Source organism: Melospiza georgiana, chromosome 3 (genome assembly GCF_028018845.1).
Source record: "Melospiza georgiana isolate bMelGeo1 chromosome 3, bMelGeo1.pri, whole genome shotgun sequence".
Lineage (NCBI taxonomy): Eukaryota > Metazoa > Chordata > Aves > Passeriformes > Passerellidae > Melospiza > Melospiza georgiana.
Genome location: NC_080432.1, coordinates 82,495,440 through 82,522,472, shown reverse-complemented (window position 1 = coordinate 82,522,472; position 27,033 = coordinate 82,495,440). Strand labels below are relative to the sequence as shown.

General features: G+C 45.7%; 1 protein-coding gene across 1 annotated transcript in view; it reads right to left on the bottom strand.

The window, feature by feature from the left end:
• SCML4 (Scm polycomb group protein like 4) overlaps window positions 1-26,826 on the bottom strand; it is a 42,254-nt gene extending 15,428 nt beyond the window's left edge. The window contains exons 1-4 of the mRNA XM_058021262.1: window positions 26,656-26,826; window positions 18,162-18,291; window positions 15,442-15,642; window positions 12,049-12,243 (exon numbers count right to left, since the gene is read on the bottom strand). Of these exons, the coding sequence (XP_057877245.1) occupies window positions 12,049-12,243; window positions 15,442-15,642; window positions 18,162-18,291; window positions 26,656-26,811 (682 nt within the window). The 5' untranslated portion in view covers window positions 26,812-26,826. The remainder of the gene's footprint in view (window positions 1-12,048; window positions 12,244-15,441; window positions 15,643-18,161; window positions 18,292-26,655) is intronic.
• Window positions 26,827-27,033: the final 207 nt, after the last annotated feature.

The window sequence follows — 27,033 nt, the reverse complement described above, 5'->3', positions numbered from 1 at the left end:
AGACTAAAACGAGAAGCCAATCTCTGTCAGATCTCTTCCTAACTTTTCTTGATCTAGATCAATTTATTCCACATCTCTGCTTTGGGCTCCAGAGTGGGAATGATGATGCCTATTGCCATGGAACAAGCCAGAGCCTCCATTCATTACTCTATGAAACATCCCACAGTGGAAGGTGCTCTGGGAATTTGAAAAGTTGTATTAATGTCTTCATGGGACCAAGGGGAGCAGGGATCATTTCAAGTGGCCCACTGCCCAAAACCAAAAAACCCTGTGGAAGCTTTTGTATTCCTATTTTTCCAGCTCTCTGTTAGTTTGTACCACAGAGAAGCTGCATGACTTGAGGTTCCACTGATGATGTGCATAAAAAAAATTCTGCATTTTGTAAGCTCCCAGAAAGCCTTGTAAAGTGTACAGCCATCACAGCTTCTAATCCCACTTTGGCCAATTAGGGAAAAAACCACTTTTTTGAGACAATAGTAGAAAATATAAATTTCTATTGGGGTTGAAAATGTAATAGTTCTTAAATCTGTAGCTTAGTCCTTCTGTATTCTGACTCACTTTCATATTTTATTTTGTAGGTAGTCACTCCCACATATTAGTGAGAAACTAGTACATAATGCTTTAAAGCAGGATTTATGAGAAAGCTGCTTTGAGCTTTTGCTCTGAGCACAGCAGTCTCTGTTACAACTGCTCAGCACCCTGAGATGCTTAAGCCATTTTGGCAGTTTTCCTTTCCAGGAATGGTCCACAGGCAGCTGGATTGAAAAGCCCAAGGCTGTTACGTCCGGCACACCTTAAAATGCATCAAAGGAGAGAAAAAAGCAACAGTTGCCTTCCCAATTAAATAAATGTGCATTTCTTTTGCTGAGCTTCTTGAAAGTAGCAGTCTGTAAGATTCCTAGCCAAATTCCTGAAGATGTGTGAGCTGAGAGTTAAAAGAGCCTGAGAATGTGCAGCTAACATCCCACCTCTGCTGCAAACCTCTGGAGTGACCTTGGTCAGGTTATCTGTCATCTCTGGACCTCAGTTCTCCATTAGGATGAAGGAAAACTCTTGTTTTGTCTCTCACTTCTGTAAAATGTTGAGTTCTTTGCCCCAGCAGTACTCATTTGCCACTGTGGAGTGCCACATGGATGCATGCAGCATGTGTGACTGCAGAGCACAAACACTGGGCCATTGGTAGCATCTGGGAATAGAGACACTCCAGAAAGACAAAAGAATTGACTCTCTTTCTACATGAGGAAAGCAAATGAAATTCAGTTTCAAGTCAAGCAGGAAATGAAGAATAGTATATACCCAAGAAAGATGATCTCTAGCTGACCTTTTCCTGAGCAGATCTAATCTCTTACTTTTTCTTCTACATCTTAAAAAAAGCCCAAACTTAGTTTGTTAGAATCTCTCCCACAGGCAAAATCTCTTTGTACACTCCAGAGACACTCTATTCTGCCTTCTCTGCTCCCGGGCCAAACATGTCTTGCACCACTTTCCTCACCTGCTGCTGCTCCCACATCACTGCTCATGTTACATCTTTCTCTCCCTTTTCCTCTCTCAGCCTCCATTCCCTTATACCCCCCCATGCTTCTCCCTCTGTTCTTCCCTGTCACCACCTCCTACTTCTCTTCTGCCAAATTACCACTATTTTGACTTTATTCTAACACTGCTTTCCTGCACCTACATCACCCTTTCCCATTTTGCCAGTTATTTCCCTATCTCTCTTTTCTACTTTCCCTCCTGCCATACATATGATTTTCAGAGCCATTTTCTCCCCAGGCTGGTCCCCTTCCACCCATCTCACACTTTCATTGATCCAGATTTCCCTTTCCTGGTTCTCCCATGCCTTTTGCCGGGTTCATCCCTGGATTGCTGCTTGGACAGCAGAGCCCAAGGTCAGGGCAGTGAGATGCGACCAGAGTCCCTTTCCCAGCTAACAGGCCATATGTTGAGGCCATGAAGTGGCTGCATCTGGGTGAAGGCTGCCTGGGGCACTGCTGGAAACCCACACTCCCTGCTCTGAGCCTGCTGGACACTGATCCCCAAGCCAGGAAGGTCCCCTTTTACACACCAGTAGCTTCCCAGGACAGCTGCCCTTCCTTCCAGGACAGTACTTTAATGTCATTTCATAACCTTTTACTTTACCACCTGCAATGCTCCATCATTTGTATTTTCTTTAATTAAATTTCCCATTAACTTCTTTTCCTCACAGTCAATACAGATTTATTTCTGTCTTTCTTTTCTCTGCCCCCACTATTCCTTTTTTGTGTCGTCTCCTATTCCTCACATCATTTAGTGATGGGCTTTGCCCTCTGACCCTTCCCTGTACCTTTTAAAGTGCTACCATATATTGTCTATAATGGGCTGACCAGATGTGAACTCCATATTTTAAGCAGCATGATATCATAGCTTCCTCAGACCTCTCCTTTCTCATAGCCAGGGACAGCCTTTTTTCATCTCCCAGTCATTTTGAGAGGAGCCAGCCACAGTGTCAAAATCCTATTGAGAGGCTCCTTCTTTGCATGGTTTTATCTTTGCCTGTATTTTATAGTTCCTGAGCCCGGCTCCTGCTCCCTGCACAAGGATGGCATTTGCCCTGTTGGGGAGGTGGCAGGGGGGAGGGAGGAGTGGGAGAAGGGGGGAGGACACAGGTTTAAGCAGCAGCTTAGAAACCCTGCATCTCAGCCTTCACAAAAGGAAAAGTAGAAGTGAGGAAACACAAAAAGCAAATGCTGAAATGCAGGAGGAAATCCTTCAGATGAGTTTAACCATCAGTTCGATCTAGTGTAAGCCAGACGGGGAGAGAGCAGAAAGGTATAAACAGTATTTGAGATTGTGAAAGATATGCCTTGGCTCTGAACTGCTATCCTCTGTTTTAAACATCAACTCTTAAAAGATTTTAAAAAAGAATTTTTTCTGTTCCTTCCAAACAGCCTCACACATTTCAGTCCAGTCAGGAATGTACCACGGCCCTTATCTTCCCTGCAGTTTGAGCCTGCATGCATCTATCTAAAGATAAGAGTCTCCCGTGATAGATTAAGACTTTCCAGCTCTGGCTGCTGTGATTTACTCTGGGATTACCGCACCAGCCCATTCCTTTTAGCTCCGTTGCCCATCCAGACATGCAGCACAATGAAAATATGATGTCACCCCTTAGCAGATGTTTCTGTACCGTGTCAGCACCACTCTCTGGTGCATGCATCTCCCCCGACACAGCTGGGCAAGGACCAGGCCTTTTCCACACCAACCCGTGGCTGGACAAGGGAAACATTACAGCAGTGACATCTGGTTTGTGGCAGCAGAGCCGAGCCGCTCGCTGCCTGCCAGGGCAGAGTGGCACAGAGACATCCCCAGGGAGCCACAGCACCCCTGAGGCTGCTGCAGAGAGGCAGGGAGGGAGCAGGCAGCCCGGGGCACCCGCCAGCAGCGGGCCAGGGCTGTCACGCCTGCGGTTTTCAGTCTATGGGAGAACATTTGCATGGGGTATAGGAACACACAGTTGCATCCACAGGGGGAAAAAAAGGGGGGTTGGTAGTCAGTCAGAACAGGAAAATGTAAATAAGTCTCATTCACTTGTGAATGCAGATATTATGAACACTGAAACTATGGTCACACTGTGGAGATAAAACCTGAAATGAATTCTCCAGGGTTTAGTCTGAGGCTTTACTGCACCATGTATCATCTAGCTATGTCCTAGCTGCTAAAAAATATTTTGCAGTAACTGAAATGCTGAGTCCCCAAAGGAGAAGCTGCCAGTCAGTTAACATCAAGAATCTAAATTTTTTAGAGAATTTTCCAAAATCCAGTGTTGTCCTGATTAGGTCTTCAGCATAAGCAATTTTTTTTCATTATTTAAACAATTTCCCTTGAGTGTTTGCAGCCCAGACAACAGCCACATTGTGCTTAATGCAGTAGAACTAGGGAATGAAACCAGCTGGGAACAGATCAACATGGTTTTATTGTCCAAACTGAATAAAAAGGTAGAGTAAATTCAAATGCTAGCTGCTGACAAATATATTAGATTTAATAATAAAAGGTGCTCGTGTGAATAAATAACCCATTGAGGAAATTTTTCCATTTTCAAAGTGCTTGGGGAGGATTGAGTAAATGCATTTTGTTACAATAGAGAGATTTCAGTCCTATGTTACAGCACAGGCAAATTGTTTAGGCACATGCACGAGTGCAGGCAAAGGGATTTCAATGACACAGGGATCTAGGCTGTAGTAAAAGTCTTCCTTTGGTCTCTTCCACCTGATTTCAGACCTGCTCCTCCTCTCTCTTCCCCCCTCCCTTGCCTTTATGTTATACCAAAGTGTACATCATGAAAAGGAGATTTATCAGGGCTGTACAGTTTTGTGTCTCAGCACAGCAATGGTTCTGCCATGGCAGAGGGAGGTGGGAGAGGCTGCGATCGATCTTTTCCCTTTCCAGCTTCTAGCAGTAGCTGGAGGGGTTTTTCTGTCAGGGTAGTTTATAAGGCACTCTGTATCCCTGTAAATCAGCATTGATAGAAGTCACAAAAAAGCTGTATACAGAACAGACTAGATGAAAATGACTGTGTTATTTGAAAATTTCAAGGTATTATATACTGGGATTCTCTGCAGACGAAGTACTTAGTGCATTTCTGTTTTGCTACCACCACGATGAATGTCCCTTAATCATATTGCTTAGTACTGGCTTAAAATATTTAACAGTAATTTTTTTATTGTTTGAAAAACAAATAATCTGATATGCAAGAAGTGAGATGTCTACAGCAAAATGCAGTGACTGCAAAATAAGCTGTGTTTGCTCATTAATAAATATAATATTCTCATCCAGAAATTGGGTAGAATAGTACATATAAAACATGAGCCTGTGCACATGATTGTATGCAGGTATAAGATCTTTTATAAAGTCCTTTCTTTATTTCTCCCTGCCCAGTGCTGCTGCTCTGCTGAACTTTCTGATATTTCTTCTGCCATATAAGAACAACATATATGAGCCCCGAAGTCTTAGTTCCCCTTCACAAAATCTTTCTTTCCCTGTCTTCTTTGCTTCTGCTTCTGACATACCTGGCAGACCTCAATCCCAGCAGCTAGGAACTTGCCAATTCCCCTTTGCTGAGCATTTTTATCCCCTCCTCTTTCCATGCTCCAACAGAGCCAGTTTCCCTCCACATCACTGTCTGTGCCATGTTGCTGGGGAGCTGGGCTTACCCCTGGGACCCCATCCTAGGACTCATCCCCAGCCTCATCACTGCATTTTCATGAAATCCAGCCTCTCTGATGAAGACCATCAAGCCACTGCCACCTTTTTGTTTAAGTCACTTCTGTACCTTCACCTTTTCTTTCCCATGAAGAATCTCACCTTAAAGTACCTGATTCCCTTCCCCAAGCCACCTTTTGCAGCTTATTTTCAGTCAGAGGATGTAATTCTCTTGCCCAGCTGCTGGTGGTGCAACTCCTTGTCTTGCACCCTGACCTTGCTCGCTGCTGTCCATGGCCAGCACAAACACCAAACTGCATGTCACCACCAACAATTTGCTTCTGGTACTCTCTCAGTTGCTTTAATCCCCTGCTTTGCGCTCATTTTGCCAACAGATTAATGTTCTTCAGGCAGATGCTGCGTGTTACTACTTTCCTAAAGGCATTTTGATGTACTCCGTATAATTACTGCAAACAAATAAATCCTGAGGAACTGGGGAACCCTGTTGATTAAAAAGTGGCCAAGACTTTTCGAGAAAAAAAACAGTGGATGATTTCCATGGAAATGCCACTGCGTGTGGGTTTCCATTTGTTTTTTAGTGAACTGGGAAAGGATAGAAAGAAACAGAAGGTAGATAAAGACAGATAAGGGAGGGATGACAACAAAAGGCTAAAAAGAGACCAACATGAGGAATGTGAAAAACTGAGCGGAAAAACTGAAGAACATCCAAGCAAAAATCAGTAACGTCCTGTGCAAAAAAAATCTGAATCTTCTTTGAAACCAGTCATGTTGAAGCAGCCTAAATACCAAATTCCCATTCCCCACTCTCAGCTTCCTGCCATGGAGGTGCAAGCCCAGGCCTTGCCATAGACACCACATACCAGGCAGTCCCAGAAGCAAGGGCCCTCGAATCCAGATTCACAAGCAGAAGTTCCCCTTTCTTCCAAAACATTTCTTGTTTCATTTAATAAGTGCTGGATCTTGAGGTTCACCTTTTTTCACACTCGTATCTTTGAAAACCAGGTGAGTCATATTGATTTACGCTTGCAGCGCTTGCAGAGGTTTCCCACCCCCAGTTCTGGCTTGTGGCCCGCTCATCTGACTGCTTGAAATACTGGTATATTGGATCACAGGTATTTGGATCAATATTTTAAAAGTTTAGGAATGAAAATTCCTGTTTCAACTTTAATTTATACTATTTAAAATAAAAGTCTGGATTTCTAGCTTCAGATATCTCCTAGAGGAATCATATAACTCTAGGGAGAAGGTCTTAACCATTTTAAACAAAGTTAAATCTAAACCTGGAGCTAAAACAGAGTAACAATCACATAATTTACCTGACTAGGGCTCTGAAAGTGTCTCCGTGCTTCCTCCACATGACTGCTTGTAAAGCTTGAATTAAATGCATATACCCAGGGGTATTCTTTTCTGTAGTGGATATGATCTCATCCATCATGCTTCATGCATTTATACCCATCATTTCATCCACTTTCCTTATGCATACCCTTTGATATGGAGAAATAAAGCATCCTTAAATTCTATTTCATAGCTTGGCTCTCTTTTCCAACCTCCATGTCTGCAGCCCAGGCAATATCCAGCACTGTTGGTGTCTGTGCCACAGCACTGAGCACATCCTGGGCTGAAGGACAAAAAGGCCTTTGGGCTTTTCCCCACTCACTGCTGAGAGCAGAGTGCCTACCCCCCCAGGGGTAGCTTTTCAAAAGGGATGAACTTCCTTGCAGCCCCTCAAGTCAGTGAAGGCAAAACAGCCCAGCATAATGTGGGAAGGAGGATTTCCCTGGGGCTGGCTGCTGAAGAGATGTCTGCTTACAGCTCCATTGCTTAGCATCCAAAAAGAGATACAGTTTCATAAACTTAAAGGAAAAGAGTCTTCATTTGTGAGTTAGCAAACAATAATCTCACAACTTAAAGGTCAGAAAGTTCAATTTATCCAATTCTGCCAATTCTATAGAGTCCAGGCAAAAAACATCACGGCTGAATTTTCTCTCTTCCATCCATCTCTTATTTTTCTTTCTGCCAGGATTTGCTACTTAGTGTTCATCAGGACCTCAGCACCAGGGTCCTTGGTTGGATGCCTTGCCTTGTGGGCAGGTATGTCAGGTGGGGAGGGAGAATGCAGAGGAAGGAAGGAAGGAAGGAAGGAAGGAAGGAAGGAAGGAAGGAAGGAAGGAAGGAAGGAAGGAAGGAAGGAAGGAAGGAAGGAAGGAAGGAAGGAAGGAAGGAAGGAAGGAAGGAAGGAAGGAAGGAAGGAAGGAAGGAAGGAAGGAAGGAAGGAAGGAAGGAAGGAAGGAAGGAAGGAAGGAAGGAAGGAAGGAAGGAAGGAAGGAAGGAAGGAAGGAAGGAAGGAAGGAAGGAAGGAAGGAAGGAAGGAAGGAAGGAAGGAAGGAAGGAAGGAAGGAAGGAAGGCTATCCCAGCCTTTCTCAACTGTACTGCAGGCTCTGCCATCAATCCAAAAGCCTCAAAGACCATATAAACTTTTTATACTACACTTTGTTGTGGCTGGATGTCTCTGCTCCCTCTTTAAGAGTGACCTTAATGTTTTATTTATTGTTTAAAGGATAATGATCATGGTAGAGAAATATATGAGGCAATAAATGGCCTGTGCAGGTAATTAAATGCTGAGGAGCACTGAAGCTATTGATAGCCATAAAAGCCATTTATTCTGAGTGTGCTGAGAAGCCAAGAGTGCTGTTCCTCATAGCATGCAACAAGACAAGATTAAACAAGCCATGGTACTACAAAGGGGAAAGACAGCATTTTTCTTACTCTCTCAGGACTTGAAACTTCTGAGCTGCTGTTTATTTGGTGTTTGCAACAGAAAATATTGATTGTAATAATATGTGGTTTTCCATCATATTATTCCTTTTTTCCTAGCTGTTTTAGAAGAGCTTTGCACATGTTGGCAAGAATTATTGCCCTCCTTTGACACATACTCAAATAAAGGCACAGCAGGGAAGAGTGGCTTGCCCACATAGTCAATAGCAAAGTCTCTTATAAAAATCCAGTTCCCAGGCCAGTGTCTTGCCTACTTAGTCACACTCCTATTGTGCATTGCTATTGTGCTTGTCATACCAGCTTTTCGAGGGCTGGTGGATAGGAAGAGCCCACCTTCCTACAGACAGGGGCACTAGCATCCTGCTGTGCTTCTGCTCCATGGAGATCCCTACTTCCAGCCAGTGCCACCAGAAGAGAAGCTGTTCTCCTGTGGATAGTGGAAGGGAACTCCATATGGTTCCAAATTTGACTCGGCCATGGGGAGAACAGCAGCCTAGGGACCTTATTTACAGACTTTACCACTTCCCCTGTGGTAAGTATAATACAGTGTGGCCACCAAAGTTCTTGCATAAAGTTTTGCTGCAGCCACATGCAGCCGTGCTCTATGTGGAGACTTCAACTGTCTCACAGCACAAAATAGTCAAAACCCAAGGTTTGGAACAGAAATAGCAAGGAAAGGATTGACTGAAAAGGAAAGTGGATGTTTATCAGACTTAATGCTTCCCACATGAGAGAAACTTCTTCCATTTCTGTGCCTACCACCAGGTTACCATCATAAGTTTTTTAGTAAACATGGTTTCCTCTGAAGAATAATCTAATATCTCATAGGTGCATGTCAACAGTGTATAGGTGTCCTAGAAATGAAATTTTCACATGCTCCCATCCAAGCCTCCATCAGCTGAGTGTGAGACAAATGGTGAAATCTGAATGCAGAGTGGAGACACTTTACAGGATCTCTGTTGGCTTCCCATCATTTAGCCCCTGTCCCACTTCACAGGGTTTTCTGCACAGGTCACCCAGGTCTTGCCATCATTTTAGCTCAGATTGCTCTACTGTTCCCATGGAAAATGTTGGGGCACAGGTCCAGAGGTGCTTTGAACCCAGGTGCTGTGGTGACAGGTAACATCTCAGGATTTGCCGTAATGCAGACCAGAAGCTGGGCATTTCCCAGGAGGCCTGGGAGTCATCCCACAACTGCTTCCACAAATCACTCTCAGGAGCCAGAAGGTCCCTTCACAGCTGAGGAAGAGCCCTGGGCAATGTCCCATGTGAGGCATGAGACAGGGGAGGGCCCTTGGCAAGGCAGGCAGGGCGTGGGGCTCAGCTGCAGGGAGGGTGATGCACAGCCAGCAAGGCTCATTGCAGAGGCCAGCTCTAGGCACAGCCTGATGAGTGTGCACTTCCTGGGCATGTACAACACAGTTGTAAGTGAGATGTGCATATGTCAACAAATCCCACCTGGCCTGTACACAGCCATTAGCATCTGGCAGCTTGCTGTGAGCACAGGTGAGTTATGGCTTAGGGGCATGTGCTCTGGGGCAAGGTTAAGAGGTGACTCCTGTGTGGGGTAAGTGGATTAATATGGCTGGACACGATGCTGGCTTCTCCTCTCCCTTCTGATGGTGTAAATCAAGGGTAACTGCACCAAAGTCAATACCTGGATTAGATTCATTGGTGCAAAGGGGCTGAAAAGCACATGATTTTAAAAGAAAAGACATCTCGATTACAAGATGGGGAACAGAAACAATGAAAAATGTGGCTGCTTTGTGTGACTTCCTATGGTGTTTTTTCTGGCCCTGCTCCTTCCATGAGAGCTTTACTCCAACAGGAGCCCTCACTGACCCAACTGCAGCAGGGCTCCTACTCATCACTGGCCCTCCTTGTCTCTGCACTGTGGGGAGGAAGCCCTGTCTCTGCTCTGTGCAGCAGAGGAACCCCCATGCTGACCTTGCTGCAGAGAAATGCTGGCTCCTGGGGGGATGGAAGGAGATTTAGGCAATGCAGCATTAAACATAGCCTCAGTGCCTCAATCCAACCTGCCTTGAACACTTCCAGGGATGCAGCACCCACAGCTTCTCCAGGCAACCTGTTTCAGTCCCTCACCACTCTCACAGTGAAGAATTTCTTCCTGATGGCTAATTTAAACCTACCTGACTAGCCCAGGCTGCCCAGCCCATGCTGCTTCTGGGGGGCTATTGATAGCACACACACACCCCACCCCACAGTGGGAGACCCAGGAGAGAAGCTTTGCCTACACCCACATCCCTTGTCTAGTCTGAAGGAAAAATAATGTTTTGCCCATCCTCAGTGTCTGGGGAGATCCAGTGAAGATGGTGGCAGGGAGATCTCCATTAGAATTTTGTGGGGGTGGAGATGCTCAGAGTGTAACAGCAACTGTAAAAACTCTGGTTGAGGAATTGCTTTCTCTCACACATAGCCCTGCCGTGAGAAAGTAAATGCAAATGTACATGCAAATTAAAATGCAAATGCAAACGCAAATGCCAGGCCTCCTGGGCTGCACTCCTCGGTGCTACAGAAATCCCTTGACCTCTCAGAAGAATTCAGCTTGCTGCAAATGTCCTAGTGGAGAGGAAAGAAAAATACTGCTTTTCAGTCTGGGCTCCTGCCTTTCTTCCCCCATGTGTAAGAGTGGCAGTTGGATTTCTTTGTACAAAAAGGTGATTTCTGCACTGTGTACACAGCCCTCTCCTATTTTGGTGTGCAAAGCGCACACTGGGGGTATTCTTGGTGAACAAGTGATGCAAAAATCGTGATTGTGGACACTAAAACATCTTTCTCTTATCTGCCAGCATGTATCTGCCATTAAATGGAATGCATGAAAGAGTGTCCTCCCCAAACACCCACAGCGTTGTTAATAAAAGAAAAGGAAAAATTATTTAAGTCAGGAGGAAGACTGCAGGTGAAATGAAGGCCCATGCCCATAATTTACATCTTCCTTTCTTTCTAAACCAGCTTTTGCAATGCCATAGTAAGGCCCCAGGGCAGCTTTCCAGCCTCTGATTTTAGATGGGGCTGCAGGCATATCCCAGCTCTGTGGGGGCTGTGTGGGGCCAGCACCCTGTCCCAGAATACGAATAAGAAGGAAGCTCAGAACTACCACCCATCTGGGAGCTCAGCGCTGCTCAGGGCAGCTGTCCCTGAGGACCATCACCATCCTTGGATGGATCTGCCTCATGCCACAGCTCCTCCAGGCTTTACCCCACATGGTCAAGCACTAAGACAGGGACCTTGCTGGTCCCCGAGGGTTTTAAGCTAGAAGAAACATCCCTGCAAGTAGCAAAGCCAACCATTTAGCAGTCGCAGCTCATTTAGGTTTATACTCATGGGTGGAGGTGGCAGATTGGGGTTCAGGCTGTCTGTGCTACAGCTAATAATGTGTACCTTAGGTTTGTGCTACCATAATATCCTGGCCCAGAGTTTCTTTGCTGGGACACCTCAACACGGTGGTTCTCACCCAAACTGAACCTCCTCTGTAGCCACTGGGAAAATACCACAAGGAAGCTCACGGCCTCCCTCTGGAAGGGTGCCACAGAGGCCTGCAGCTCCCTATCATACACAGCACAGCACTGTCATAGTCATATTTTCTGGAAAATCCCCTCACCTAGGATTTTGCTCATGCAAAGCTTAGAAGCCTCAGAGAAAAAGAAAAACAATAATTATCTGATTTGCTTCTCCTGTGTTTTGCTCCTTTGGAATGTGTTTGGAGATTGCTCACCAACAGGTGGCTGTTTCATTGGTTTCATGTGAATTGTTTTGACTCATTGACCAATCAGGATCAAGCTATGTCAGACTCTGGAGAAAGAGTCACAAGTTTTCATTATTATCTTTTAGCCTTCTGTAAGTATCTTTTCTGTGTTCTTTAGTATAGTTTAGTTAGTATTCTTTTATATAATATAGCATCATAAAATAATAAATTAGCCTTCTAAGAACATGGAGTCAGATTCATCTTTCCTCCCTGCTGCAGGACACCCTGCAAATACAATACAGCACCAAAAAAAGGACAGTCATTCCTTCCGCTGGATTACATCTTGAGCCAAGGTGACCAAGCAGCCTACCTGCCTCCACCCGTGTGCTTTCACAGCCCTCGGGGCTCTCTGTGCTGGCACTGAGCTGCTGGAAGGGCTGGTTGCTGAAGAGATTGTCACACAGCAGGCTGCGACACAGCTTCTTCAGGAAGCGCAGCACGTACCCAATGCTGTTCACTACCAGCAGGCTCTGGAGATGCTGCTTCCCCTCAAAAGAAGCTGAAACTGGAAAGCAAAACAGGAGCAATTCAGTACCTGTGGGTGCATGGCAGAAGGGGGAATGAGAGCAGGGGAAATAATTTTACTCAAGTATTTGCATGTCAAAAATATTTTGCAAAATTACCCTGCCTGAAGCGCACAACAAACTGGAAGAGCTTAAGCAGCTGAGTTTGTGTGACCCAGATCACCTTTCCCCTGGAGGGCTGAAAGATGCTGACTGGCATTGCCAGCAGTGCAAGGCTTTCTAATATATGCAGCCACCTGAAAATTGTGTCGTGTGATTAGAAGGAGGCTATCATGATACTCCTCTAAGGAAGGGCAGAGAAAATGATGTGCAGTGATCACCAGTAGTGATGGGTAGGCTGACTTCAGCAGCACCCAGGGTTATAAATGATAATGGGGAGATAAGAATTAAAGGCATGGTTGTGAAGGAATGAAAGGTACCAGGATTGTACTGAAGAGAGAGGTAACAGCTTCATCGTTGATCTTTATTTACTGAGTTAACTGCTTTTATAGGCAAGGGAATGTTGGCAGTTGTGGTCAATCCAGAATTCAGTAGAGAATGAGAAATCTTGCATTAAATTGGAAATGATTGCACAGGAGGGGTGGGTCAAGAAATGGCAACAGGGTCTGCTGGCAGGAGACCCCAAGTCCCAGAGAGAAGCCAGCATCAGTCTGTGCTGGCACAAAAGAGATTTTGTGGATGCTGTAATCTGGCAGACATCACCAATGGAGAAGAGGCCTGGGAGATTGCACAGAAAGGGTTGACTGATTTTGACTTCCGTGATAGTAAAAATGGGTGAAAAAAAAATCTGGAAAACAAACACATAAAATGTTTAGAAATCCGTAACTCTTTGAAGAGGCTCAAAACAACCCGGTGGGACAAGAAATGATAATGCAGGCTTACCAGATGCCCATAAAACAGCAAGGTGACAGAGTCATGAAAAACTCAGATATATTTCTAGAAGGTGTGGAACAAAACATTTCCAGGAGTGTTAAAAGCACTATACAAAGTTCTGGAGAAACCTGAGATAGATTGATGGATATCATTCTGGTCATACAGGCTGAAGAAGAGGGAATTCACACTTGCAGAAGTGCACGGGCAGACTGCATTGGTGTTTGGGGAACATAAATTTTCCCTGTGGTATTGCAGCCACCACCATTCTCCTATGTGGGACTGTGCAAGACGCCTGCACTCCTTTCACTGGTGCAGTTATCTTCCTCACCTGAAAGGAACTGTGTATTTCAGCCTAGCAAGAAGGGGGTGGCTCTCTTACAAATACATTTAAGGGTAAGAACAGGGCAATTAAAATTCCTGCGTAAGCTTGTCATGGGAGCATACTTACCCAGGAATCAAATAAAGGGCATAAAAACCATGGGAGGGGTGGAGGGGTCAAAACAGACCCACCAGGATCAGTTGTAGCAAGACACATTCAATTTCAACAGATTTGTAGGGAGGACAGCATGATATAGCTGCCTGAAGTCTTCCACCTGGAAGGTTCTTTCCCAATCCTATAGTTTAGCTCCCATCACTACTAACAAGAAAAAATTGCAACATTAGACTTATTATTTTGGGGATAACTTCAGAGATTTCCTGTTGGCCTGAGCTGCTGTGAGGGATCATGCTCCACAGCTGGTTGAGCATCTGTGAGCCAAGCCATGGGAAGATTGGAAGCCCCTGACAAAACTCATCTGCACTGCTGGGAGTGAAGTGCAATTACAGAGCCACGCCATGACTAGGAGGCCATTCACCCCTCTTTGATGACTAGAAGAACCATGAAATTGGGAGAAATGTTGACCAGGTGCTTTTAGTTCAGGTGAAGTTGAAGCTGAGCCAGCTCAGAGGAGCTGAGACCAGGGATTTTGGCAGGCTTGGTGCATAATATGACTCTCCTGATTCTAATGAAAGTCATATATGCAGCACAGAACTAGGCAAAAATGAAACTTTGCACTGAATTGATTCAGTCTTGTGTTTCTGTGAACAAGTCTGGATCATTCTCAGAGTATTTTTGGTGTCCCTTAGGGAAGGCACACCTGTGATTACAGAGAACTTGAGGAGAGGGAAGAAGCAAGATTTATAGGCTGCACAGAGGGCCAGAGCTTGGGCTCCCACACAAGAAGGTCCCAGTGGCACAGCTGAGCATCTGCAGTCCCTGTGAAACTGATTGGACTTGCAATCCTTGGCTTTGTGTCTGTGCCTGACTCATCTGCAGCAGCTCATTGGAGAGTGCTGATCCCCTATTCCCATCATTGTTTCACTCCCACTGCATCCCCATATGCCAAAAGAATGTTGTGACACAAAACTCTTGCTGTGATAGAAGAAAAGTTCACATTCACACTGAGAACCAGGCCAGGCGATTCATTGTGGGACATGGGAGTTTCATTGTGGGACATGGGAGTTTCATCAGGACACAGCAAGAAGTGCCACTGCAGGAAGACAAGGAGCTGCTGGGAAGCTCCCCTTGGTCTTTGATTCTCTCTGATATATTTGTGTAGACTCTGTGCAGTCCTGCTGCATGGGGAATTGCTGTGGGACTTTTGCAATTCCTGCAGCAGACAGCAGGTTTGGCCCCTGAGCTGCAGGCAGGGCAGCTAAACTCCATTAAAGTTGTCCTTTTGTGAAAGACAGAATCATCAAGTTATATGAAGATTTCAGCTGGAAGGGACCTTTACAGGTCACTTAGTCCAACCCTCCTGCAATGACCAGGGACATCTTCAGCTATCTCAGATTGCTCCAATACACATCCAGTCTGACCTTGAATATATTTGAGCTTGGGGCATCTGAGTTTGGGGCATCTATCCATTGCTCTCTGGACAACCTGTTCCAGAGTTCTGCCACCCTCATCACATGAGGCATGCATGTGTATTTGTGGTAGCAATGTGTGTCATGAAGTGGGCTGGCATTGCTGCCCATGCTTGAACAGCTGCATGGAAACAGCTCTCAGCCCTGGCCTCAGCACTGTTCCAAAGAGTGGTAAGAGGCACACTCTGGAGTGCACATTCCTCACCTGAATCACCACGGCAATACCCCTTACCAACATTCTTTCATCTGACTCCGAGGTGATTCCTGCAAGCAGCTCATTTTGCAAAGGCATAAGTGATATTCAGAGCTGGTTGCCATCCCACTGATGGGAACAGGACATCCAGGGCAGTCAGGATTAGGGAGCATATTAAGCACTTCCCTACTGTGCACAAACCCCTTACCTGACACCATCTCTCCCCCGTAGCCCTGCCTGAGGAGGGAGAAGACCACCTTTTGCTGGAGGGCACAGTCGATGCAGGCTTGCACTGCCTGCTGCAGGGCTGCCGACGGCCGCTCGGGGCCAAAGTGCTCCGGCAGCTGCTGCACCTTTCTCCTGTCCAGGTACGGCCCCAGGTTCGCTTGCTTGTTGACATAAATGCAGACTGTAAACATAAAAGGCCAACAAGGTTATTGCAAAACAGTCCTGGGAGCATCCTAGGAAATGCTAGCATTCTACATTTCTATTAATTTCCCAAGTTCTTCCTTCACTGGTGAATTGTTGTCACTTGTGATGGCAGAGCCAGACTTCCTTGTGCTAATGACCCATTGCCAGAGCAAAGCAAGCTGAGTTTAGGTCTAGCTCAGTGTCACAGGCTAGGATAAGCTACATACATCTCAAAAAGCTCCTATATATGCCTAGGGTTTGCTGTCTTGAGTCCACTTTGTCCATGCAACTTGTGACCAGAAAAATGTTTTGGGAGTGCAGGACAGTGACTAGCAGTGGTGACTTCACAGCAAGGAGGGAATGCCAGCCTGAGGTGTGTTTTCAGATTATTTTTTTCCTTTGTTTTTAGACTGGTTCATTGAGAGCTGCTATGAGAAGCACTGCTCTGAGATGACTTTTGTAAAGCCTTTGGATGATTCCTTCTTCAAACGCAGCTGTAATTTCTGGAGGGTTTTGCTGCACAGTGCCATGGCAGAAATCTGGTCTTTGGGAGCTTCCTAACTCTCCATGACCAACCTAACACTCTACAAACTGCATTAAGTTGAGGGAAAGTGTACATGGTGTGCAGAGCTACATTTTGGGACTGCAACAACGTGTCTGCACTGCAGAGGGGTCCCTGAGGGAGTCTGCCCCAGCCTCTCCACAGCCAAGCCCTGCACACCCCCTCTCATAAGCTGCAAAGGCAGTTTTTCTACATGCCATCAGGCCTGCCAGCAATAGCCAAAAACTGAGCGTTCTCCTCACTACTGTGAACTTATTTTAAGCTTGGCTGAGGCTAACTGCATCTCAGGGGAAGCAGGGATAGAGCTGGGTAACTAAGGGCGACTAAGACACAGCCTGAAGTCAGGCTAAAGTGAGACATATTATAATAGCTGGCTGAGTGTGCTCGAGCTGTCATCTCTCAAACAATATAACATTATCTTCTGACAGAAATCAGATATGTGACAAAAAAACCCCATCAAGCAGAGTGGAGGACATGATGACAGCTGTGTAAAGTTGGAAATAATTTACAGTTTGCATCACCATAATGAAAATCTAGTGCAACTGTCACAGTGCACTCTGCTCCCCCATCTTGCAGGGACTAGCAGAAGGGGCTCAAGCAGTACATCCAGGGTAAACAGGGGGATAATACCAATCATACTTATAATTACAGTGCTTCACAGCTTCCAAGTGCCAAACAAACAAAGGGATAGTACACTGAAAATACGGCAGCAGCATGCAGGAATTGCAGGGAGATGTCAGAGTGCAGCTTTCCCAGAGTGCCACACCTTGGCAAATCTGTAGAGTGTGGTCTCTGTGTGACAATCCACTCACTGGTTTTGTCGGGGCTCAGCTGTGGGAGGGACTCTGCAGCTTGCAGGCAATGTGCTGAGTCCCCCACTGCAGATCAGGGTCCCTACAGTCCTTCTGAAGCAGAGAGGGAGGTAAAAGCTGGCTTGAGCTTCCCTTCACCTCCTGCCAGCCCCACTCTGGTAGCAACCTGCATGCTCTGTAGGGAGGAAAGGTGCCAGTGGCATGAGGATGGTGGGCTGACCGAGGTGTGGGGCTCTGCCTGAAATGACCCACGGAGCCTTTGGAGCCACCCTGGTGGCCTGGCAGGGCTGCAGGACTGTGCCTCCCTGTCCTGCTCCAAAAGCAGCCCTGGGCACAGCCTCTCAGGGCACTTCCACCCACTCAGCTGCTGTTTGCCAAGCGCTTTGCAGACTTTGCATGTGAAGGGATAAACGAGAATAAAATATATTATTGTCGTTGTTGCTGGGTTTAGTATAATTCTGCCACCAGAGCAGATGGAAAACTTCTCCTCTGTGCATCCCAGCTAAGAAATAATGGGATTTATGTGTTGTGTTTAGATTCTAATGTTATCTAATCCATTTCTCTGCTGAAATCTTAGGGTAAATCAGCTGTCTTGTTGATTTTCTTCTTATTTACATCTGTTTAAAAGCCTTGACCTATGTTACTTTTGGTAATATAAACAAAAAGAAGGAGTAAGACCATGTTTTCTGACTAGATTTGGAAATGACGATGCCTGCTGCTGTGATAAGGCATTGGGGTTTTTGTGCTGGCAGCCCTGCCTACAGTCAGACCATGGCTCCTCCCATTCTTCTCCCCACAGCTGTAACAGATGCTTCATGTTCACACAGGGATTTAGGTTGATCACTGCAACATATTAGATGGGGTGAAAATGTTAGGTATAAAATGGAGCATTCATGGGTTTTTGATGTTCACATTTCAAGAGCAAGGGGATTGACATATCCACTAAACTTGACACACAGCAGTCAAAATACAATCTTGCAGGATAACTCTGCTCCTTGTCACTGGTCGCTAGACTAATCTGCAAACACCCCATTTTCATGAGCTCCCCCTGGTCTGGAAAGCCCAGCATCTGGCTGTGACATCTGGCTGTCAGCTCGTGGCTCCTGCTCACCCCTTGCCCAAGGAACACTTGAGGCTGGGTACCTGTGAGAGCCTGTGGGGTGTCTGAGTCGGGTACCGTGGCTGCATCCTGGGGGATTGAGCTGATATCCGGCTCCGGCGTGCTCCTCGGCGGAGAGATTGCTAAAGGAGTCATCAGGACACGAGATTTCAGCTGCAGAAAATAATGAAAGTATACACAAGATATTCCAATTTTATTCTATGGATGTCACGCCCCATGAACTCCCACTCATTAGCAATCTGCTATTGCATCACTTTCTCCAGGCCAGAAGATCCATCCTGCTCCCAGGAGGATACTGGAGCCTGAAGCCTGACTGATTTGCTGCAGACAGCAACGCCTTAAGCTACAGGATGCAAATATTATGCCACCCACCGGGTAGTTATTTACACCTGAGCAAATTGAGCCTAACACTCCAACAAATCAGTGCAATGGCATTTTACGAGCCATTTCATGCGGGTGTAAACAATGCTCCACAGCTCAGAAACAGGGGGTCTTTAACTGCATCATAATTTAGGGCCAAATTCTGCTCTTGGTTGCAGAGCTGTAAATCTTGTATAAATCCAGTGGCACCAAGAGGCTACTCTGGGCTGACACCCATGTAAATAAGCTCACACTGTGGTCCAGACTGTGCTATTACCAGCTAGTAAATGCAAAATGCTGCGCTGCTGCACCCAGTGAGCTTTGCAACCTGCAGCCCAGCTTGGAAAAGAGAAGCATGATGTGAATTTGTGGTGCAGTATCACTATGTCTTTATGCTGCCAGTACCTGACAACATCTCACCAGTCAAATGATGATCGGGTCCTCATATTTAAAAAGGACTGAAGTGATGGATGTGACCTGAAGGTACCACTCTCGTTTTTCTTTTGGTGAGAAGGGAAGTAGGGGGAAAGCAGAGAACCAAGCCCAAAGCTTGCTGGTTTATATATTTACATGTCCTAGACCAAAATGTTCTTCTGAGAGGTATTTATTTCCTTTTGTTGTGTTTCAATGGACAACGTAGAAAGTATATTTTAGGTAGAAATGAAGTCAGACAACTGCGTCCAAATCAAACCTTGAGCAATCCCGGATGGAGAGTAGAAGTTGCTTTGGATGAAGACCTTTGCTGTCCCTGACTAGGAATTACAAATGTCTAAAATAATTGTCACTGTTTCAGTATAATGATAAAACTAGAAAGCTGGGGAAAGGAGAGGAAAGCATGTAGGACTTAGGAAGATCTAAGTTAGTTTTTACCACCACCTCCCCTGGGGCAGGCTAAATCCTTTTGTTTTCAGTCTGAATGAGGGAAAAATAATAAATAAGTGGATCTGGGACAAGCTATGGATTTGACCTCCTGCTGTATGGCAGTTGTACAGTATGAGGGACCCTGAGCTGGCCCCTGGTTAGTGCCATTTCTCACTTGCCTATGTTGTCCTGTTTTTGTAGAGTTGTCTTGCCTTCAGATTGGGATCAATAATGACCAGCAACAAAGTGCTGTCAGTTTGTTTTCACAGAATCACTGACTATGCTGAGTTGGAAGGGACCCACAAAGATCATCAAGGCCCTCCACAGGACCATCCCCAAGAGTCACACCCTGTGCCTGAGAGCATTGTCCAAATCCTTTTGAACTCTGTCAGGCTCGATGCTTTCTTCCTTGGGGAGCCTGTTCTTGTGCCCAACCACCCTCTGGGTGAAGAACCTTTTCCTTATATCCAACCTAAATCTTCCCTGACACCACTTCATGCCATTCCCTCAGGTCCTGTTGCTGCTCACCAAAGAGAAGAGATCAGTGTCTGCCCCTCCTTTTCCCCTCATGAGGAAACTGTAGACTTCAATGAGGTGTCCCTTCAGTCTCCTCCAGGCTGAACAAACCAAGTGACCTCAGCTGTTCCTCATATGTCTCCACCTCAAGGCCCTTCACCATCTTTGTTGTTCTCCTTTAGATGCTCTCCAATAGTTTAATATCTTTTTATATTGTGGTGCCCAGAACATCACCCAGCACTGGAGGTGAGGCTGCCCCAGTGCAGAGCAGAGCAGGACAATCCCCTCCCTTGCCCAGCTGGCCATGCTGAGCCTGGTGCCCCCAGGACACCACTGCCCTCCTGGCTGCCAGGGCACTGCTGACTCATGTTCCACTTGCCATCAACCAGGACCCCCAGGTCCCTTTCCACAGCACTGCTTCCCAGCCTCTCATTGCCCAATCTCTCCGTGTATCCATCTGAGGTGCAGTATCCAGCACTTTCCCTCATTAAAATTCATATGGTTGGTGATTGCCCAATCCTCTGATTTGTCAAGGTCTCTCTCCTGGGCCTCCCTGCCCTGGAAGGAAGCAACAGCTCCTCCCAGTTTTTCATCATCTGTGACCTCACTTGGTGTCCTTCCAGTCCTGCATCCAAGTCATTTATGGAGATGTTGAAGGGCACAGGGCTGGGAATGGAGCCCTGTGGGAAACCCATCAGTGACAGGTCACCAGTCCAATGTCACCCCATTCCCTGTAACCCTTTGTGCCTGACTGGTGAGCCAGTTGCTCACCCATGGCATGATGTGTTTATCCAACTGTGTGCCTGACATTTTGTCCAGAAGGATACTGTGAGAGACAGTATCAAAAGGTTTACTTTTGAATGGGAAGAGAATAGAGTTTCAAAAATCAAGGTGTCCATCCAGTTTGGGATTTATTCCATCTAAGAAGGTGAGAAGAACATGATTTATTACATTCTAAAGCAATAAGTCAATTATTCAGTTTTCTATGGCAAAGTGGGCTGGCAAGGTGAAACTTTGGGTAGCCCCTATGTTAGGATTCTGGGCTTGTTTTTGATCACATATATATATACACACACATACACAAAGAATGTAAATGTACATATGTGCATTTGTACACACTCTCTATTTATTATATAAAATATATATGTTTATAGAGAGATGTGCAGATATAGAATCACAAAAGCATTTAGGTTGGAAAAAACTGCTTAGATCATCGAATCCAATCATTTCCTAACATTGCCAGGACCACTACTATACCATGTCCCTAAACACCTACATATCTGTTGAACACTTCCAGGTGCAGTGATTCCACCATTCCCTTTGTTCCCTTTGCTTGAACACCCTTTTAGTAAAGATTTTTTTTCCAAATATACAATCTAAACCTCCCCTAGCACAACTTGAGGCCATTTACCTTTTCCCTATTGCTGGTTGTCTGGGAGAAGAGAGCTACACCCTCCTGTCAGGTGGCTGTAGAGATTGAAAAGGTCTCCCCCAAACCTCCTTTTCTCCAGGCTAAACACTCCCAGCTCCCTCAGCTGCTCCTCATAAGACTGATACTCCAGACCTTCACTGGCTTTGTTGTCCTTCTCTGGACAGGCTCCAGCAACACTTGTATGCTCTCACTCTTACATTTCTCTATATGGATACTATTTTTGAGAGAGTACACCTGACAAATTCTGCTTCACTTACATGTTGGCTCCCTAATATCCTTACTGGCTCACGTTCCTGTGGTCCCAAACAGAGGCACAAAAGTCCCCTCTTCAGCCCCTGAGCCTCGTGAGTGTGTGCTGCCCCACCAACGCTGTGCACTGCCTCACCAGCATCATCAGACCTTTTTCTCCTCCTAGATCTTGGAGGCCCAGGCAGGCTTACATTCAAGAGCAAAAGAGCAGAGGGCAAGGCTTGTGTAAACTCTGTTGTGTGGAAGCCCCTTTCTTTGTTTGTGGAAACCCCCCTGTTTTAGCGAACAATTTACTGCAAAATTAATTGCAAGAAAATGTGCTCTACAGCCTCTGGGTAGAGATAAATGTCATTTTGTTAGGGGTAGTAGAGAACTGGCCTTTGTTAAATCAAAATGAAACAATGCCTGATTAGTGCAAGAGATGGAACACTAAGCAAACAACAGCTTAGCTGCCTCCTGGCCACTGAAATCCTGAGTAGTCCCTCAATATAATGAAGGGTAAATCTCAAAGTATTCCACTTAAAGATGTCTTTTCTTGGACTGAGTCTTCTCTATGGAAAAGCCAACCCAACCACCAGCTGACTGACTGAGAGCTTGCCAGTAGAAAGCACATATGTGTGAGAGTCAAAAAAAGCAGTGAAGAAGAGGGAAAGAGAAGGAGAAAAAGAGACAGAGGAAATCTGTCAGAGCACATTGGGAAATCCTTGTGGTAAGGCATTGGAATCAACTTTTGACTATCAAATGTTGTGAGTTTTAATATGTACAGCATGAGATGTAAAAGTGGTCGCTTTAAAACAAGATCTACAACCAACCCCCCACTGTTATGGACTTTCTACCACAGAAATGGGATCAGAGAAAGATGATCGGGGATTCTGGGTAGGAAATAAATGTGTCTACTTTATCAAAGTCACCATGAATTAGATGCAGAGAGAGTGGGCTTTTGTGCCATCGATGCTGGCTACCACATTGTTTGAGTATGCGGTGGCTGGGGATGGGGAGGACTCTCCTGAATCCTGGAGTTTTTATTATAGTCTGCACACCTCTTTAGAGAAGCCAGGATTCATCTAACTGGTATTTATGTCATTCCCCACCAAAAATATGAAAGAGGGTGAAGAACATTTGCCAGGCAACTTTTTTTTTTTCTTTCTGAAGATCTCTGCCAGCTTGTATAATACATGGGAAAGTAACATGATGAACCTCAATACAATTTCCTTGCAGTTTTCTTAAACTATTTAGATGCAGATTCTCATTTTTATGGCTTCCTCTTCCCTTGTACCAGTTATCCCTTGTCCTGAAAAAAAAATTGCTAGAAAAGGCTGGGATTCACCCCATCTCCATGGGTCTTTGTCCTTCCAGAGGGCAGAGGCACCTCCTGGCAATGAAAGCTTTTGCTGCCAGAGAGAGAACCATCTCCAGCCCCTGCAAATGTGCACTAAGGTGAGTGTCTGAGCCAGCCTGGTCCTGCCACATGGATTTCTGATGGCTGGACAGAAGGTTGCCATTAAACATACACCAGGGAAGCACAGAGCTTCTGAGCACATGTTTTGGGGTCCGTGGCTCTGTGCATTTGGCTGTGAGTGAGGACACTCATAGCACAAGCCCAGTCACTGAGGGTGAGAGGGGAGGTCAGCTGGCAAAGGCAAGCACTGTCCAAGGTCTTTCCCACCTTTCCTTGTGTTGTGCAACAACTTTCTTCTGCACAGCAAATGATGCAAGCGAGTCTGCACACAGCCTCCTACATCCCATCAGCGTTTCACAGAGAATGAGGCAGGTAACCTTGACAGGAGCTTATACAACCTCGAAATCCAAGGCTGTATCACAGGACAGGTGAATAAACAGGACACTTTAAGGTTGCCTGTGCAATCTCATTCCCAATGCATCCAAATCCTGACTGCTTATTTGTCATCATTAGTATTGACTCCTAGGGCAGCAGGGTAACCTGTGCCCCGTAATGGAGCTGTCACTCCTCACGTGTGACACTCGCTGCCCACCCCACCTGGCTGATGGCTGCGCTGGGGCCACCTCCCCAGGTGGGAGCTGCACTGGTTGCACAGAGGGACAAGCTGCTCAAAGGGTGCCATGGCTTTGCTGCCCTCTGGGAGGGACAGAGGTGTGGGGGTGTGTGCTGCAGTGCTGCCCCATGCATGTCCCTCCATGTCCCTGCAGGGTGCTAACAAACCCTTCCCTCTTACAGCCTTCCCAGGCAGCTCTTCAGGGCTGCTCTCACTCACAGACACAGAAATAAAACCCATCCATCGACTAACCTCCTCCCCTGGCTGCCAGAATAGGCTTTTTCCCAGAGATTTAGACAATCAGAAAGAATATTGTATTTTGGAGAAATGTAACATTTTATGGCAAATAGCTCCACTTAAGGTACAAAACGTTTTTTGGAAAAACAGCTGATGAAATTTTATAGCCAAAGCTGTGAAAAAATAAACAGGATAGCAAGGAAAGGACTTTTCTTGGTGATGAAGTGTGATGAAATGTCATTTCAGGAAGACATAGATATTTCCTTTAATATCAATGAAAACAGGCAATGGGTCACCTGTCTATAAAGAGCATGTGATTGAAAATGCCTGTTATTCACATCTTGGTCAAAATAAATTTAAATCTAGGCTGTAAATTCCGAGTTTCTTAAAAATTCAGAAGTATTTTTCCATCTGTTCTGTAACAATTCAGCTCTCTGGCTGCTATGAAGAATTTGGTTGTCTGCCATTTGGGCAGGGAGTCATTATTTAAAATGAATTTAAGTCTTGTGGTATCTGAAACTCATACAATTATCGAGCTAATTAAATCAAGCTAGAGTTCCCCATCAAAAAATGTAATTTTTGACTCAGGCTGAGGAAGTGCTTTGGATGGAGAGGGGCTCACTCCAGCTGAGCACACAGCGTACAAAGGCGCCTCATGGAAAACATTGCTGTGGTGTGTGAATCTTACAGCTCAAATCAACCAGGCCAGGTGCCATAGGTGCTGCAGCTCATCAGTGTCAGCCCCATCCACCTGAGCCACTGGATATAAAAGGATGCCTTGTTATGTGCCATGCTCACCAAGAAGGAGCCTCATCTCAGATCCACTGCTGAAGGAGGAATGCTGTTGCCTCCTCACCAAGTGCCTGGGGACAAAGAGGAGGAATGTGTGGTACCCAGCAGGGATAAAGTGTCCCTTTGGAAGAAGTGGGGAACACAGCAGTCAAATGCTCGGCCACGTAGGTCCAAAGCACAGTGTTACTGCAGCATTTTCAGGAATTTAAGTCTACCACTTCTCCCCTTTATATATGTGTGGTGATTGGTGAAAGACTTTTTTCCAGGTGGATGGGTACATTTGGGATAGCATGGAACATATTCCTCAGCGCTTTTTTTGGTCAAATTACAAATCAAATGCAAATGCATGAGCAAGAAGTTGGGTCACCAAGACAAGCAGGGACAGAAGGGACAGGGTCTGAAAAACCCTGCATACAAGGTCATTGGTGTATTTGGCAAATCACTAAATCTCAAACCTCAAAGACACAATTTCAGCACATTTCCAAAGTATTATTGTCCAGACTGGATGGTTTTGATCTGAAGAGTCTGCAAGTCACCCATTTACTGATAATAACTAAATTACTTGAAATAAATATGATATATAATAAACTTGATATAAGAAATACCTCTAGTAAAGCAATTCAGATATTTCCATCGTGGAGTTTTATCCTGATATGGAAGTGAAAAAATAAAAAGTATTTCCATATCTCACATCTTACAAAACACTGAATATTTGTCCCAGTCTTAGCTTGGAGCTCTATTTTGGAGTACTGTTAGACAGAGATTAGGGGAAAGGAGAGAAAGGTAAAGATGAGGGTAGCCTGCTCTAGATTAAGCTCAAGTCCAAGGCTCACAGCAATCAAACAGTTGGTCCCTGTGTCCAGAGCTCAGCCAGCAGCACCACGCATGGGATGTCGTTGCCTGCTGTGAACCAGGAGAGCTCCATGGAAGAGCCAGGCCACACCCCAGACAAGACCTTCTCCAGGAAGGCTGGGTCAGCCTTGTGCATACCCTGATTGTTTTATTTGCTTTTCTGTCTTGAAACCACAAACCCAAGCAGCTCTGATTTTCCAAGAGTCTGCAATTTGCCCTCCTTGTGCAGCACTCTGCACGTCAGTGCCAGTGCCCATTGAAAACAAGGAACAGGCATGGCGAACATGCGCAGAGCCCCGAGCTGGCTGGGGACGGAGACAGGGAGATTAACAGAGCAATCTGCTGAACACACAAGACCCCTTACTAAGCTGTGGCTCAATTTCACTCCCCAGAACAAATTCTCCTTCCCTGACCATCACAGTCCCATTTTTGCCTGGTGTGAGGCATCACAGTGGCACGGCTCCCACTGGTGCTGAGCCCACTGCAAGTGTGGTGGGAGAGACCCAGCCCAGCAGCAGCAGCAGAAGGGTTTAAGGCACTAAGGGCTCCTGGCTTTCTTTAGTTCTGCCTTTGCCCCAGGGCTGCACAGAGAGCTGGGCAGGGAGCAGACAAATAAAGTGAAATACCATTATTTTTCTCAAATGCCCCTCTTTTCTTTTTTCCTTTGGAAAGTACCTTTTCTCCCTCCCCCTCCCTTTATTTCCACTCTCCTTCTCTGTATTGCTTTCCTTCTCTGTTCAGTTTGTTCAATTTCTAATCACCATAAGTGAGAGAGAGGAAAGCGAAAAATGAGAAACCCTTCCCCAAAGGTGTGCAACCATCCCACACAACACTGTGGAAAACATTTTAACTTTAACCTTTGGGAAAACACACATGGTGTGGTTCTTGGGGTGTCCTGTGCAGGACCAGGAGCTAGGCTTAATGATCCTGATGGATCTCCTTCAACTTAGAATACTTTATGATTCTGTGATTTTTTTCACCAGCTCAGGTAGAAGAGAAACCATCTTCTCTTTTGTTTTGGTTTGGTTTGGTTTGTTTTTCTTTTTTTGTTTGTTTGTTTTGTTTTGTTTTTTCTTTTTCTTTGCATTGCTCTGCCCCTGACTTGCACAACTTTTCCTCTGTTCCTGCATTTCAGCTGAAATTCCAGAAGAAAATGCATGAAGACCATCAGGAGGTGGAGAAGGAATGTGAAAGACATGCATCTACCTTGTGCCCAGGTTTTCTCCCTCTCTTCTTTGGGATCTTCATGCCTGGCAGAGCACTGGCAGGTGCTGAGAAGAGGTTGTGAACAGCCATTTTGATGGGTGCTGGCTGGAGCGGGGGCCGCCCTCGCTTCTTCCCTGCCATCCTGGGGGACTGCATCTCCCCAGCAGCCAGGCTGGGGTCCAGGCACGGTGGGTGGCTCATCTGCCCTAAGGAGACAAAAAAAAAAAGCAAACCAACTCTTTATTTAATTTTCATTTTAGGTTTTTGGTTTTTCTTTTATCCCAAGGCAGTTTTCTCGATGCTGTCATTTTCCTTCTTACCATTGCTCACAAAGCAGCAAGAAACACACCACAGATGCATGACCCTGGGTGGGATTCA